This window comes from Oncorhynchus tshawytscha, linkage group LG14 (genome assembly GCF_018296145.1).
Source record: "Oncorhynchus tshawytscha isolate Ot180627B linkage group LG14, Otsh_v2.0, whole genome shotgun sequence".
In the NCBI taxonomy this organism is placed as follows: domain Eukaryota; kingdom Metazoa; phylum Chordata; class Actinopteri; order Salmoniformes; family Salmonidae; genus Oncorhynchus; species Oncorhynchus tshawytscha.
Genome location: NC_056442.1, coordinates 7,816,451 through 7,833,043, shown reverse-complemented (window position 1 = coordinate 7,833,043; position 16,593 = coordinate 7,816,451). Strand labels below are relative to the sequence as shown.

Genomic DNA, 16,593 nt, shown 5'->3' with positions numbered 1-16,593 from the left:
TTGCTGACAAAGTGGCCCAACATTTGAAAACCGGCTTAGCCATCCATTCTCTGCAATACATAACATTGACCTTTTGAATGTAGGCCACCACAGAATTTTACTAACCATGCTCCACTTCAGCTTAGTGTTTTCAAATTTGCCTTTCAACTGGCCAGGCAATGTGGAGTGATGCTTCAAAATGCCTTATGATCTGAATTTCTGCTATGAGAGTGGCTGATAGTTAAGGATTTAGAGGAAGATATACTAGCCAGACAAATTCACCATTTGATATGTACACATGTATTGCAATTGCTCTTAACATCTTACATTTCTTATCCTATCACCTGATGACTAATGGGTCAAAGTCAGAGATTAAAATGACATTTTTATCTATGCTTAAAATATGGGTAGTGGTGATGTTACCTCACAGATGGCTGAAGACCTTGATGGCTGAAGACCTTAAGTGCTGTTAACCCACACCGAATACTAATAAACTCAGCAAAAAAAGAAACATCCCCTTTTCAGGACCCTGTCTTTCAAAGATCATTCATAAAATCAAAATAACTTCACAGATCTTCAATGTAAAGGGTTTAAACACTGTTTCCCATGCTTGTTCAATAAACCTTCATTTTTTTAATAAACATGCACCTGTGGAATGGTTGTTAACACACTAACAGCTTACAGATGGTAGGCAATTAAGGACACAGTTATGAAAACTTAGGACACTAAAGAGGCCTTTCTACTGACTCAGAAAAACACCAAAAGAAAGATGCCCAGGGTCCCTGCTCAACTGTGTGACTGTGCTTTAGGCATGCTGCAAAGAGGTATGAGGACTGCAGATGTGGCCAGGGCAATAAATTGCAATGTCCGTACTGTGAGATGCCTAAGACAGCGCTACGTGGAGACAGGACGGACAGCTGATTATCCTCGCAGTGGCAGACCACGTGTAACAACACCTGCACAGGATCGATAAATTTGAACATCACACCTGCGGGACAGGTACAGGATGGCAACAGCAACTGCCCGAGTTACACCAGGAATGCACAATCCCTCCATCAGTGCTCAGACTGTATGCAATAGGCTGAGAGAGGCTGGACCGAGGGCTTGTAGGCCTGTTGTAAGGCAGGTCCTCACCAGACATCACCGGAAACAACGTCGCCTATGGGCACAAACCCACCATCACTGGACCAGACAGGACTGGCAAGAAGTGTTCTTCACAGACGGGTCGCGGTTTTGTCTCACCAGGGGTGATGGTCGGATTTGCGTTTATCGTCGAAGGAATGAGCGTTACACCGAGGCCTGTACTCTGGAGAGGGATTGATTTGGAGGTGGAGGGTCCGTCATGGTCTGGCACGGTGTGTCACGGACTGAGCTTGTTGTCATTGCAGGCAATCTCTATGCTGTGCATTACAGGGAAGATATCCTCCTTCCTCATGTGGTACCTGCAGGCTCATCCTGACATGACCCTCCAGCATGACAATGCCACCAGCCATACTGCTCGTTCTGTGTGTGATTTCCTCCAAGACAAGAATGTCAGTGTTCTGCCATGGCCAGCGAAGAGCCAATCCCATTCAGCACGTCTGGGACCTGTTGGATCGGAGGGTGAGGGCTAGGGCCATTCCCCCCAGAAATATCTGGGAACTTGCAGGTGCCTTGGAGGAAGAGTGGGGTAACATCTCACAGCAAGAACTGGAAAATCTGGTGCAGTCCATGAGGAAGAGATGCGCTACAGTACTTAATGCAACTTGTGTCCACACCAGATACTGACTGTTACTTTTGATTTTGACCCCCCTTTTGTTCAGGGACACATTATTCCATTTCTGTTAGTCACATGTCTGTAGAACTTGTTTCAGTTTATGTCTCAGTTCTTGAATCGTGTTATGTTCTTACAAATATTTACAAATGTTAAGTTTGTTGAAAATAAACGCAGTTGACAGTGAGAGGACGTTTCTTTTTTTGCTGAGTTTATATTGACACATATTTCAAATACATACTGTATATGTAATATAGTGTACGTACTAATATTTGAAATAAATATATCTAAATATATTTATTCCTCATATATGTGACCTGTTTCAGGAAACTAGGCTTATGTCGCGGGTCACTACTTCACAGGAGAGCCATTTGAATGTAACCTTTTTTTAATCAAAATAGATTTTTTTCTCACAAATGCCTTCTCAAACATGTGAACTTTCATGTGCCTTCATAACAAACGTGAATGCCATCTGTAAATACGAATCAAATTGTTAACTTACGAGCCTAGTTGGTTTAGGCATAGAAAAAGTGAGCAATCTTCCCGCTAGCCATGATTGGGTGAGATAATGACATGCCGAGAGACGAGTTTGGATTGGTATGCCGTATAGCACGCCTCTGTCTATTTGAGCTGGTCAGTCTGTCTAGGTGCAGCTTTTTTAAATGGATTGTGTGGTAAAACTGCATAAGTGTTGCTCTCCACTTTCTGAAGGACTGAGTTTTGAAATCAGTGGAATTCGAGTATGAAGCTAAGGAAATTAAGAAAAGACCTGTCTCCGGATTACATCTTCAAACCATGGCATCCGACAGGAGACGTGTCCATCCATGAATGATGTATACAGGTAAGATAGTCTAGCTAGCTACAGTACATTTTCAGATTTGACAGTTTATAACTTTGACAGAAAGTGGTTCATTTCAAGTTAAAGTGTACTATTAGCTAGCTAGCTAAAGTTAGCTAGCTGGCTCACTAGCTAACGTTACATGTATGTCTTATTATTCATATATCAGAGCCATTTGCTTGGCTAGCTATAGCCTAATTTAAGATAGCTAACGTTGAACCAGGTTGGTTAGCTATCTGCAGATTCATGGTAGTAATGTCATGAGTTGGGATTATGGTTAATTTTTTTACCTAGCTAGCTAATGTTAGCTGGCTGGCTCACTAGCTAACGTTACATGTATGATCTTATTATTCATATCTCAGAGCCATTTGCTTGGCTAGCTATTGCCTAATGTTAGCAAGATAACATTGAACCTGGTTGGTTAGCTACCTGCAGATTCATGCAGGATAGTAACGTCATGAGTTGGGATTATGGTTCATTATTTACCTAGCTAGCTAGCTACATGTCAACTACAGGTTAAGCTCCAATGTCCATTGTCAGACTCACAAGTTGCAAATACCCTGTGTATAATGCAGAGACATAGAGTCAGTAAAACAATTCCACACAAGATGAAGAATAAGAGGTTAATGTTCAGGAGCTAACTGGCTAAATGATACAAAATACTAACTGATATTGGCTGTTGAGGCTCCACACCAGAATTATCCATTGCAGGGAAAAATATTTTTATTTTTAGATAGAAATTATCTAGCTAGCAAGCCATTGCTTGGTAAGCAACATTTTACATTAACTAGCTAGCTTTGGCAATTAGATTATATCTAGCACATACCTGTAATGTAGCTACACAACATACTAACTATCTGAAGAATTCTTACCTTGGTCAGTCACACTGCATGTTGTGAGGACAAGCTAAGGGAGCTGGCTAGCTACAGTAAGTAGCTGTGTTAGCTAGCTCAGTGAAAACGCTTTCTTTCAGGCAGTTTGACCCGCTAGCATAAAACGTCTATTTTAAATCATTGTTATGAATATATCATGAAATAAAATACTATAATCAGTAAGATTGATTTTGGGTGCTAACAGGTGAAATGTCTAAATTGCAACTGCTCTGGATCATTTCAAATTGTGATTGACAGCTTGGGAGCAATATGTTCTAGGTTAATGTGTCTCCTTTTGAAATTAGCATAGCCTATCTTACATTGTTTCGTAATTGGCAAGTAGCCTCAATAGCTGAATAGTTACATTTTTTAAACTTTTGCATGCAATCCCCATTTTGGAAACCTAAAGCCAAGGAACCAGATGTCAATAGACTCAACATTACAATTCAGCATGATACATGTGGTGCAAAAACATATTTAATTTACATAGAATATGTATGTAAATATATTTTAAAATCTATGATGTGCTCAAGTTATATATTTCATGAATATGTTTTGAACATACATGTAAGTACTGTATATTTTATGATATATGAGTTTTCTGTATGGGCGCTCAGACCTGAAACTCTATCCCAATACCCAAGTCTCAGCAAGTCAACTCTATATAAGTTTCTATTTCTGAAAATGTCAACAATGTAAACATGGGAGATTTCTATGTCCGAAGTTATGGTGAAAATATGTTGTTTGTATTGTATTGTTTTGGACTGTTTTGTGTCTTTTTTTAACCTAGGGCCCACTGTAACTGAAGGCTATGATTGGTGAACTTTTTTCCGGTTCGCCGCTTTGTTACTCTGCATGAGAGCTCATAATTCAATTAATTCACTCGTTCATACTGTTGATACGGTGGATGCACTTATCGCTGTCGTCAGCAGCTCTCTTCATTATAGCCCCAGGTAAGTTGGCATCTTACCGATTCAACATTTTTTAAATTACCTTCCCTTAGGAACCTGGGAGGGATAAAAACAAAGGAAAGCCCCCCGCGAAACCTCCCTGCTCTTTGGTGATCAATCTTAGCTGTCTGAAGAGGCAATGCAGTCATTCTTTAATGTGAATCCACTCCAGAGCTATACATCTTCTCAGGCCTGATAAATGCTGAGGGTTAGATTTGATGCTTTTGATTAACGCCCGGGCATTGACAGCTAGTATCGCGCTGTAAGTAAATGTGGCAAATTAACTGCCAGAAAAATGAAAATAGAGAGTAAAGAAGTGATCTACACATTCCAGGAGCTAACTGTATTGATGTGATGTACAGTGCCTTCAGAAAGTATTCACACCCCTTGACTTATTCCACATTTTGTTGTGTTACAGCCTGACTTCAAAATCACTGCCAACCTGGCTGTGAGTCTTTCTGGGTAAGTCTCTAAAAGCTTTTCACACCTGGATTATACAATATTTGCACGTACATTTTTGTGTTGTTCTTCAAGCTCTGTTGGGTTGGTTGATGATCATAGATAAACAGCCATTTTCATGTCTTGCCATAGATTTTCAAGCTGATTTAAGATAATTGTATGTGTGGGGTACAGAGATCAGGTAGGCATTTAAAAAATCATGTTAAATGCTATCATTGCACACATAGTGAGTCCATGCAACTTATTATGTGACTTGTTAAGCACATCTTTACTCCTGAACTTATTTAGGCTTGCCATCACAAAGGTGTTGAATACTTATTGACTCCAAACACTTTTCATTTTTAAATAATATGTACACATTTCTAAAAACATAATTACAATTTGACATTACGGGTTATTGTGTATAGGCAAGTGACACACAATCTCAATGTAATCCATTTCAATTTAGGCTGTAAAACAACAGAATGTGGAATAAATCAAGGGTTGTGAATGCTTCTAAAGGCACTGTGTTTGCAACTGTTGAAATAAAATGAATGGTACCATTCCACTGTTGAGAAACCAAAGTCAAATAAGGCATACACTAATTTGTGGTGCATCTAGATGATCAATTACTTCTCTTTCCCTAATCAATTTAATTTGTTTTAATTGCTTTGCACTTATTGCACCAAAATATATTAATGTCATCAGAAAATATGATGTCAGGTTCATATTTGTTATTGTGGGGAAAATGAAACGCTATTGTGATACTTCACAAAGGCAGCTGCATGTAACATGTACCAGTAAAGAGAAGTTGGTGTTTTGATCAATGTGCTTCAATAAATGATCCTGTGAGGGTGTCCTCATAATCACAGTGGTTACAATTGCAAACATCAACATTTGTGCTGAACATCTTCTGATAGGGTTGAAAACACATGACATGAATCAAAATTCATTTTTGCAATGCTATTAATAGCGCCATTCAACATACGGTCCCGAAATAAAAAAAGTAATAATAAAAATGGAAGTGTTCCTTTCAAGACTCCAGGGCCCTATTCCAGAAGGGGTGCATGTGAGCCTTTTTATAGCGGCCCAAAATGAAGGCAGCATTTTAGAGAACAGAAGGGCCCGAAACTCAGTGTATCTGTCGATATGTCATGGCCGTCACGGGAGGTGAATCATAGCCAAGCGTCCACAGGCTAACGGTAGAGGCCCTGTCATGGGCTGAAACGATGTAACCTAGGCTGTTGACAGTTTTTTGGGGAGTGACACAAAATCTAAACATTTTAGCAGCAAAAGCTGCATGTTGTTGTGTGTGTGTGTGTGTGTGTGTGTGTGTGTGTGTGTGTGTGTGTGTGTGTGTGTGTGTGTGTGTGTGTGTGTGTGTGTGTGTGTGTGTGTGTGTGTGTGTGTGTGTGTTATTAGCCAATAGTGAGGTATACTCACCTAAGTGACCTTACATATCATTGTATGTGTGGGGTACAGAGATCAGGTAGGCATTCAAAAATCATGTTAAACACTATCATTGCGCACATGTGACTTGTTAAGCAACAATGTGCTCCTCAACTTATTTAGGCTTGCCGCAACAAAAGGGTTGAATACTGATTTGACTCGAGACATTTCAGCTTTTCATTCTGAATGAATTTGTACACATTTCTAAAAAACACAATGCCAATTTGACATTCTTGGTTACTGTGTGTAAGCCAGTGACTCAAAATCTAGATGTAATCCATTTTTGAATTCAGGCTGCAGCACAACAGCATGTGGAAAAAGTCAAGGGTTGTGAAAACTTCCTGTATTTGCCACAGTTGAAGGAAAATGGATGGTGCCACTCCACTGTTGAGAAAACAAAGTCACGTAAGTAAGGCATACACTCTTAATTGTGGTGCATCTAGATGATCAATTACTCGAAGCAATCCAGCTAACCCATCAATCAAATAACCAGTTAACCAAAATAGTGTTTTTTTCCAGAAATTGGTAACGATTATTGAGCTGGAATTACTGTTTGTTATTCGAGAGGTGCACTGCAATTGAATCAAATGAATGTGCAGTTGCTGAAACAGTTTGGTCCCAACCCACATATCCTGTTTATGAATTCACCACCACGTCTCTTCGTTATCTCTTTAAACATGACATCCACATGACATTGACATTCAATGATTAATATCAGTATTTACATGAAGTACATTGTCAACATTGTCTTGAGAAATGGAGAACTATCTTTTAATATAAATCCATTCGATTGAATGTTAGTATTCTGGTCCCAAAAGGATAACTCAAGGACAACAGTGATAAGAGTCCTATATCTTTTTTTACTTCTTCTATGAGCATCACAAATCTTGGCTCAGACTGACTAGGTGCTAAACCTGTCAATGCAAACAGTAATGTGTGACATAGAAACACAGCACATACTGTATAATGTTCTGAGATAATCCCACATACCATTAAGCACACGCCTTGAGCACATCATCTGATCTCATTAAGCATAGGCATTGGGCTCAATACTTTGTAGCATCACATCCCAATGACATCAGATCTTTACTCCTTGATTGGGTATGATAGTGTGTGCATAGCACAGGAGGTTGGTGGCACCTTCATTGAGGGAGGACGGGCTCGTGGTAATGTCTGGAGCAGAATAGGTGGAATGGTATATAACACATGGTTTCTATTTGTTTAATGTCATTCCATTTGCACCGTTCCAGCCATTATTATGAGCCGTCCTCCCCTCAGCAGCCTCCACTCTCATAGTCATTATTTAGTAGGTGATCATTAGGATGAGCTTTCCAGGTGAAGCTTATACAGAAGGCACCTAATTCTACAAACTGTAAGCACACTCGGTTCATGTTGACCAAGCAGCCGTATGTGCTCCCATTTCCAATCTGTAGTGCCCTGTGTGTATAATTATTAATATTTTTGGTCTGGTAACAGGCAGGTTGGCATAGATGCATCTGCTGTAGAGTAGATACAAAGGCCTACACACACACACACACACACACTGATTTGAATAATACTGCTACTGTTTCTTTTAAAATGATCGCATGTACACATATCTATCCCTCGCTCTCTCTCACTCTCTATCTTACTCTTTCTCTCCTTTCTCTCTCCCTCTCTCTCTTACGTGCACATACACACACACAAACACACACCACTTGTATCTCCTCCATCAGAGGGAACCGATAATCATGTCAGGTAATTCAAAAAAATGGCTGCTATTTTGATGTCATGATTCTTCTCAGGGGAGCCAGCCAAAGTGCCTTCCATTGGGAAGACACCACTGGCACCGCGCCACGCTATCACGACAACGACTTCTTTAACTGGATTTCCAACTGAGCGCCAGCAATTGTGAGATGTGTCCTTCACAACGGGCAACTTACTGTTAACGTATTGTTAATGTGATTAGCCAGCCAGAAACGTTCAGATAATTTAATGCATCTCCACGGCTAATTTGGATGCCGCCTATATGACACATCAGCTTACCGTTGTGTTTGGTCACTAAGGAGGGTACAGGAGTTGACTTATGGATACGTAATACAATGTAGACTAAAGGGAAGATCTGTTTGTACATGCCAGCCCCCTCCATAAGCTAGATTTAATTATATGTATACATTGCTTGCTCAATGGCTCTCAAGGTCTAATTGGACTTTATCCCTGGCAGAGCTAACATACATGGGGTTGCAAAGATTTATTCAAACTTAATTTGCCAATCGCCTGTCTTTGTTAGCCAATGGACAGATAAACCACAAACTTGACTGTTGTATAGGCACCAGGCAAAAAGTTGATGAATTCAAACAGTTCAGATTCGAATAGCTTATATCCACGAAGGACTTACCCTAGTGTTTTACCAAAAGGGCTCAGACGTTTGTGTTGCCACCTCCACAGCCTGGTCCCAGTGTCTCACTGCGCCATGGTCTCCGTGGACCTGCTCTAACTTGTGGCCAAGTCCAGGCCATTGGTACTTTTCAGCTTTCATTTATATAGCAATGGTTAACTGTGCACATGGGTTAACACCATCAAGGGTTAACACCTTCTCACAAAGCAACTGTCTTGTTGATGCAGATGTTGTTGATTCTGCTCTACACAAGTCCTCAGTGTCAAGTCCTCAGTGTCAAGTCCTCAGTGTCAAGACCTCAGTGTCAAGACCTCAGTGTCAAGACCTCAGTGTCAAGACCTCAGTGTCAAGTCCTCAGTGTCAAGTCCTCAGTGTCAAGTCCTCAGTGTCAAGTCCTCAGTGTCAAGTCCTCAGTGTCAGCCCTAACTAACTGGAAACACAGTCCACCCCCCCAAAAAAAAAAAAAAAAAAACAATAGAGCTAACATGAATATGATCACTTGCAAACCACTGGTGCTGTAATGGAAAAACCCAGTTTACCAGACCCAGATTTAGCCTAGTCTTGGACTAAAATGTACTTTTCAGGGATAATCTCCATTAAACATGCTTCTTAGTCCAGGATTAGGCTTTAATCTTTTTTTTCTTTCAGGAAATCAGCCCCAAATGTGTTGGTTGTTATAATTGTTGAATTAATTTAGAAAATACATGCAATTTAGAATTTTGTGCACTGATTTCCTGTATGTACAGCAAATGTCCATGTCTTTAAACACTTACCCAAACCATATGGTTTAGGCATGCCTGAGATTTAAGTTAGGTGCAGGCAGTTAGCCCTACCAAAGAGAGTTTTAGCTACCCTCAACTACAACTAGGTTATACTGTATGTCTCATAGGCTGTGTTCTATGTCACTCTCTCTCACACACACACACACCCTCGGGCCATCCTACGACTCCACCCACACACTGACCTTACATATATGCCATGTGGTCAGAATATTTTTTCACCTGCAGCCCATTTCTGATATTTTGCCCAATTATGGGCAACAGATCTGATCTGATTGGTCAAATTATTGGCAATAAATATCATATCAAAATTGGTCTGTCTGTGTAAATGCAGCCGTATTGTCTGGCAGTGTACAGTACACCCTCAAAAAAGTATGTTTCATCGCATTGTACTGCCCTCTATAGGCCTACCTCACTCCTTCGACCCCCCACACACACACACACAACAAATCGCATCTAAATATTGACAACATGCATGTTTTGCTCGTTATATACGTTAGAGGTGGGGATATTCATACATATTTCAGGATTATTTCAGCCTCCAACGAATGGAAATTAATATTGACTTTACATATTGTGTATGCTGCGCCAGCCTTAATACACGTTCCACCAGTTGAAGCATTGTCAGTACAAAAAACGCATAACTGATTGCACAGAGACATAAGGAGGACATCATATTATTTCGTCAGACAATGTTGAATTAAAGTCAACTATCGAAGATGCGCATACATATTCAGTCAAATTGTGCGGTCAACGCTGAGAATTTTTGGGGGGATCTTGGGTAGATCTATTCACAACGCAATACAAGCCGTACCACTCACAAGATACAAAGGGATTCGTGCCTTTCCACGGATTCACCGGCGCTTGTGCTACAGAGGGAGATCTCGGTTGAAATGGATGTTTTGCAGTTCGGCTTATTACCATTTTCCCCAAATGAAAGTATTACTTTTCCTTGATTCCAATCCACAATGAGAGACCAAGATTCGCTGTGAGAAATACAAGAACCCGTTTTTTTTTGTCGCGCTGATTGTCACGTTGCAGGCGTGAATGAGACAGTTTGTGCAATTCATTGCCTGGTATGTGGAGCTAAAGACCGCCGTGGCTCTACTTTGAGGATTTTACAACGGGGAAAAGGAAGGAAAATCACAGATTCCACATTACCATGGGACAGGATGGTAAACAGCGGAAGGTAGTTGGAATGCTTTCGCATTGACAAGGTTCAACATGGTAAGGACAGCGGGTTTTCTGTCTGAGATGCATGGCTCTATTGCTCATTTCAGGGGAAGCTATTGCTTGAGTAGGGGAGCTGTCCATGGTCCTGAAAATTATTTTCCCCCATACAGCTCTTTATCCACATACAGCAGTATTCAATTTGGTTTAATCTAAATTAAAAACGATGAAAAGGGTGGATTTGATTAAAGTGGCAATAATATGCATATCTGCATATAATATCGATATAATAAATTGACATAAATTGCATAACTTTTTTTGGGGGGGCTACTCAGTGTCCTTCAATGTGATGAATGAATGCGCAATTCATGAAATCATTGCAATGCCTCATATTCGTTCAGTGTAGGCCTTATTTTGATTAAATTAATTATTGGTAAATGGCCTACATAGGCTACAGACTAACTAAATATGCAATGCAATACACTCTTCATCAGTATAAATCAAATGTCCTTTCGTAAAAAAAAAGCATAGCCTATTAGCTTACAATAAACTCTATGATCATATTAGGATGACTACACCCACAACATCGGACCTCTAGGCCGATAGCGTTTTCTATTTTGTGGATTTTGTCATAGATATAACTAGTGTGTGTGTTTGTGTGTGTGATTGTGTGAGTGGTGCGCGCGCGTTTGTGAGTGGGGGGAGAGCGAGTGAAAGGGAGAGAAAGATTATTTGAAGAAGAATTAAGAAATTCTTCAACTTCAACATATACCGGATGCGATATAAAACGTTTATTATAGTATGATTTATTCCACATCAAGATGGAAATTGTGCATGACATTCAGCAATGCTTGCAAATCCGTTTTTGCTTTTAATCAACTTGGGTCTCTTTTTTTCGCCGGAGGGATGAAGGGCTGTGACTATCCCTATGTAACAATCAGTATTTCTAACGCATGCATGATTGAGGATGAACACCTCCCATAATGACCACGACTAGCCTATTTATCATTTATTAACAAATATCTCCTGATATCTGATGATAATGATTGATGCCCGGCGTTTTTTATACTATTCGCAAGTCGTCGGATATGCGGGGTGAGTAGAAGATTGGTATTTCCATAGGGTTGCTCGTATACTATGTTTAAAATAGATCTTTAAATCTAAACTAACAATGGAATTTTGTTCCATTCCATTCATGAAATGTATGTTTTAATCCTGGGTCCCGTCGATTAAACTTAAACATTGTATCAAGATTAACTCTTTGCTGGAATCTTCGGGGAATATAATTTGAAATGGCAATGGCTTCTGTATAAATGCCGCAGATGGCTAGTCAGTTTAGTTTGCAAGCCATTTGAATGCATCGTTAGCTTTCAAAATCCCTCAACTCCATCCTAAACCAGCTATAATCAACCTGCTTGTTCTATTTTCAAAGAAACACATGCATAGGCTGTACTCTTTTCCATGACATTCACCAACATGCACTGCATGTCATCAATATTTCGCATGGGGAGTTATTTCCTTTTCGTGTTGAGATATGATGCTGTAGCTAAATACATAATAATGGAACTGTACTGAATGTGGCATTTTAGCTGCAACAAATGTTTTTGGCATAACTATATTGTGTTTGCAACTCTCTCCAGATTTCTGCTCTTTCTTTTGCACGTAAACCTCCAAATATGTATATGCATTTAGTTATCTAAAATACTTTACAAAGTGTAGTATGTCTCTATCCACAAGTGTATAGCTCTTTGTAACCACTGCATGCAGGGATGTTTCGCTTAACACAAGATGTTCATTAAACAGACAATGCCTGCCTTTCTCTTCTAGATGACACCCCATACTGGCACCATACTTCAGTGAGCTGGGGCACCTTCTCCCTTGAAAATGCATATCTGGATACTGAAAATAATCCTTCTGATCGCAGCATCTCTGACTCTGGTCGAGATGTACGACAATTACGGGGAGATCTGTAGGAATCTATGTACATGCGAGGAGAAGGAAGGGATACTGACGGTAAGCTGTGAGAACAGAGGGATTGTCAGACTGACAGAAATAAGCCCGGTGCATTTTTCAATGTACCACCTTCTGCTGACAGGGAACCTCTTAAAGAAACTGTCCCTCAACGACTTTATCAACTACACTGGGGCGACCATATTGCATTTAGGCAACAATGCTATCGACGAAGTGGAAACCGGTGCTTTCAATGGACTCCAAGGATTAAAGAGATTGCACTTGAACAACAACAAGATAGACGTCCTAAGGGATGATACATTTGTCGGCCTGGAGAGTTTGGAATACCTTCAGATTGATTACAATTACATCACCAATATAGAGCCCAATGCCCTGAGTAAATTGCATCAGCTCACAGTTCTCATTTTGAATGACAATTTGCTCTCTGCTCTGCCTACCAACATTTTCCGGAATGTTCCCTTAACACATCTGGACCTCAGGGGCAACCGGTTGAAAATGTTTCCTTACATTGGGCTCCTGGAGCACATGGACAAAGTGGTGGAATTACAACTCGAGGAGAATCCGTGGAATTGCTCATGTGAGCTCATCGCCCTGAAAGCTTGGCTGGAGAGCATATCATACACAGCTTTAGTGGGGGAGGTGGTCTGTGAGACGCCGTTCAGGCTGCATGGCAGAGACCTGGACGAGGTCTCCAAACAGGAGCTGTGCCCTCGCCGAGCAATCTCTGAATATGAAATGCGCCCCCCTCCCCCACTCAGCACCAATGGATATTTCCAAACCACTCCAGCTTCGGTGACGGCCTCAGCCACCTCATCGAATGCTTTCAAGGCATCGTCAAGGCCTACCAAGGGCACCCGTCAATCAAACCGAACCAGGTCAAAGCCCACATCCCGGATTCCGGCTAACCCTTACAACTATGGCCCCATCATTGCTTATCAGACCAAATCTCCTGTGCCTTTGGACTGTCCCACCACCTGTACATGTAATCTGCAGATTGCTGATCTTGGACTAAATGTCAACTGCCAGGAGAGAAAGATTGAGAACATATCTGACCTGAAGCCCAAGCCATACAATCCCAAAAAAATGTACCTCACGGGGAATTACATTCCTGTGGTACGCAGATCGGATTTCTTGGAGGCTACTGGATTGGATTTGCTTCACCTAGGAAACAATAGGATATCCCTCATCCAAGACAGAGCTTTTGGGGATTTAACCAACCTGCGTAGGCTGTATTTAAATGGTAATCTAATCGACAGGCTTACAGCAGAGATGTTTTTTGGCCTGCAGAGTTTGCAGTATCTCTACTTAGAATACAACAAAATCCAAGAGATTGTAGGGGGCACTTTCCGGTTTGTGCCAAACCTTCAGCTGCTTTTCCTCAACAATAACCTTCTGAAAACCTTACCAGGGGGAATCTTTACTGGGCTGTCCCTCTCTAGACTTAATCTCCGCAGTAACCATTTCCAAAACCTGCCTGTAAGCGGTGTGTTAGATCAGTTAAAATTGCTGTTGCAGATAGATCTGATTGAGAACCCGTGGGATTGCTCGTGTGACGTGGTCGGCATGAAGATATGGCTCGAGCAGCTCAGTGCAGGCACCGTTGTTAATGAGGTTAAATGCGAGACCCCCAAACGGCACAGCGGGATTGACATGCGTTCCATTCATTCTGAACAGCTGTGTCCAGATTACTCTGACGTAGTCGTCTCAACAGTGCCCCCCTCTGACGAGCCTCTGCCGGACAGAGCCACCACCACAGAGACCTACCAGAGATCTAACCCCACTAGCAGCGTCGTCCCTCTCTCTGTTCTCATCCTCAGCCTGCTGCTCGTGTTCATCATGTCCGTCTTTGTGGCGGCGGGGCTGTTTGTGGTCGTGGTGAAAAAGCGCAAAAAGTCCCAGAGCGACCGCACCAGCACCAACAACTCTGACGTGAGCTCATTTAACTTGCAGTACAGCCTTTACAGTAACAACCGAACCATCCCCAAAGTCAAAGCCCCCGCCGGACACGTGTATGAGTACATCCCTCACCCTATGGGCCACATGTGCAAAAATCCCATTTACAGGTCCAGGGAAGGCAACACAGTCGAGGATTACCGTGACCTCCATGAATTGAAGGTGACTTATAGAAGTGATGTGGATGAGGAGAGGAACAGCAACATGAGGAGTCCCACTTATAGCGTGAGCACTATTGAGCCTCGCGAGGACCCCTCCCCTGCACAGAATGCTGAGCACTTCTTCAGGGGCATCATAGAGGCGGACAACCAATCCCCCTCCGGTAACAGTCTAGAATACAAGTACACTGGCCCTGTCTCGTACACGTACAACCCAAACTTTGATGTTAGACGCCAGTTCTTACACCCAGAGAGGATACGAGAAACAGTGCTTTATGGCACAGCGCCAAGTACTGTTTATGTGGAGCCCAACAGAAATGAATATTTGGAACTAAAAGCGAAACTTCAAGTCGAGCCAGACTACCTCGAAGTTCTTGAGAAACAGACCACTTTCAGTCAGTTTTGAGCAACAGATTTGTCCATATATGAAGGATTTCCCCCCTTAAAAGTACTGGCTCAATATTGAGGGTGCCTTGGCACGACACATCAACAAAATAAGCATTAAACGGGGTGTGCCAAACTCTATTATTCTTATTTCTTAATTACATGACATCGCAGGAACTGAAAGTCTCTCTCTGAACCTAACTGGACGAACACACAAGTTGTTCTACTTAACTGGTGATTTAGAATCTATTTTTATATGGTGAAGATTGACTACACATATATGTAAGTGTACAGGTAACCTTACCCGACCACATTTTCAGGAATATAACCATACATATATTGTGAATCACAAAAAAATGTTTATAAATCACCTTCTGACGAAAGAACACTGTACGGCAGTGTCTCCATCAAACTGCGCAGTACAATTCTCTGCTTTTAGTCTGTAAGTAAGTATTTATTGGAGTACTCTGCCATTTGTTTTCCAAACTTTTGATTCTTCATCAATACTACCTGTGTCATAATTCCAGGATCCTCTGTAAACCTTTATGTTTTGTAGTTCCATATCATTTACTGTAGCTCGGCATTGTAAAAGTGGCTTTTTGAAAGTTTTTTTTTTTTAAAAGGTGGCACACCCCCAATGTTAAAGAAAGACTGAGTCATTTAATGACGAAGAAAAAAAGGTGTCCTTGTATGCTTTCTGCACCTTTTTGGAATTGTAAGGCAAGTGGGCCTTTTAAACAGCTATCATTAGGATGATTACTATTAAAAATGAATACGTGCGTTCATTCTTAATATGTATTCTTGGTATGTTATCAAATTCATGAATAATAATTGAAGTAATAATTATGTTGTGTAATACTGATCTTTTAATGTAACACCTATTTTTATACAAGCATTCGCAATTCTCTTTCCCGCATCAATTTCATTTGTTTAAATTGCTTTGCACTTATTGCACTATATTGACCAAAATATGTTAATGTCATCAATAAATATGATGTCAGGTTCATATACGTTCTTGTGGGGTAAATGAAAGGCTATCGTTAGATACTTCACAGAGGCAGTTGCATGTAACGTGCCATTCAAGAGAAGTTGGTCTTTCAATGAGGTTTTGATCAATATGCTTAAATCAATGATCCTGTGTGGGTGCCCTCATAATCATAGTGGTTCCAACTGTAAGCATCACCATTTGTGCTGATCATCTTCTGATAGGGTTAAAATCACTTTACATCACAGGCACCAAAAAATACATATGAAAGTGTTCCTTTCAAGCCTCCAGGGCCCTATTCCAGAAGGGGTGCACGTGAGCCTTTTTATAGCGGCCCAAAATGAAGGCAGCACTTTAGAGAACAGAAGGGCCCGAAACTCAGTGTATCTGTCGATATGTCATGGCCGTCACAAGAGGTGAATCATAGCCAAGTGTCCACAGGCTAACGGTAGAGGCCCTGTCATGGGCTGAACCGATGTAACCTAGACTGTTGACAGTTTTGGGTTAAATTATGTGCCAGTGTAACTCATTTGGGAA

General features: G+C 41.1%; 1 protein-coding gene across 1 annotated transcript; it reads left to right on the top strand.

The window, feature by feature from the left end:
• The first annotated feature begins 10,074 nt into the window (after positions 1–10,074).
• Positions 10,075–16,066, top strand: LOC112266470 (SLIT and NTRK-like protein 5). Its single transcript, XM_024443958.2, has 2 exons — positions 10,075–10,662; positions 12,433–16,066. Exon 2 carries the CDS (start codon positions 12,490–12,492, stop codon positions 15,091–15,093), a length of 2,604 nt encoding a protein of 867 aa, XP_024299726.2. The 5' UTR covers positions 10,075–10,662; positions 12,433–12,489; the 3' UTR covers positions 15,094–16,066.
• Positions 16,067–16,593: the final 527 nt, after the last annotated feature.

Coding starts and splice junctions, on each gene's coding strand:
- LOC112266470 (XM_024443958.2), top strand. CDS start 12,490: ATGCATATCTGGATACTGAAAATAATCCTTCTGATCGCAGCATCTCTG.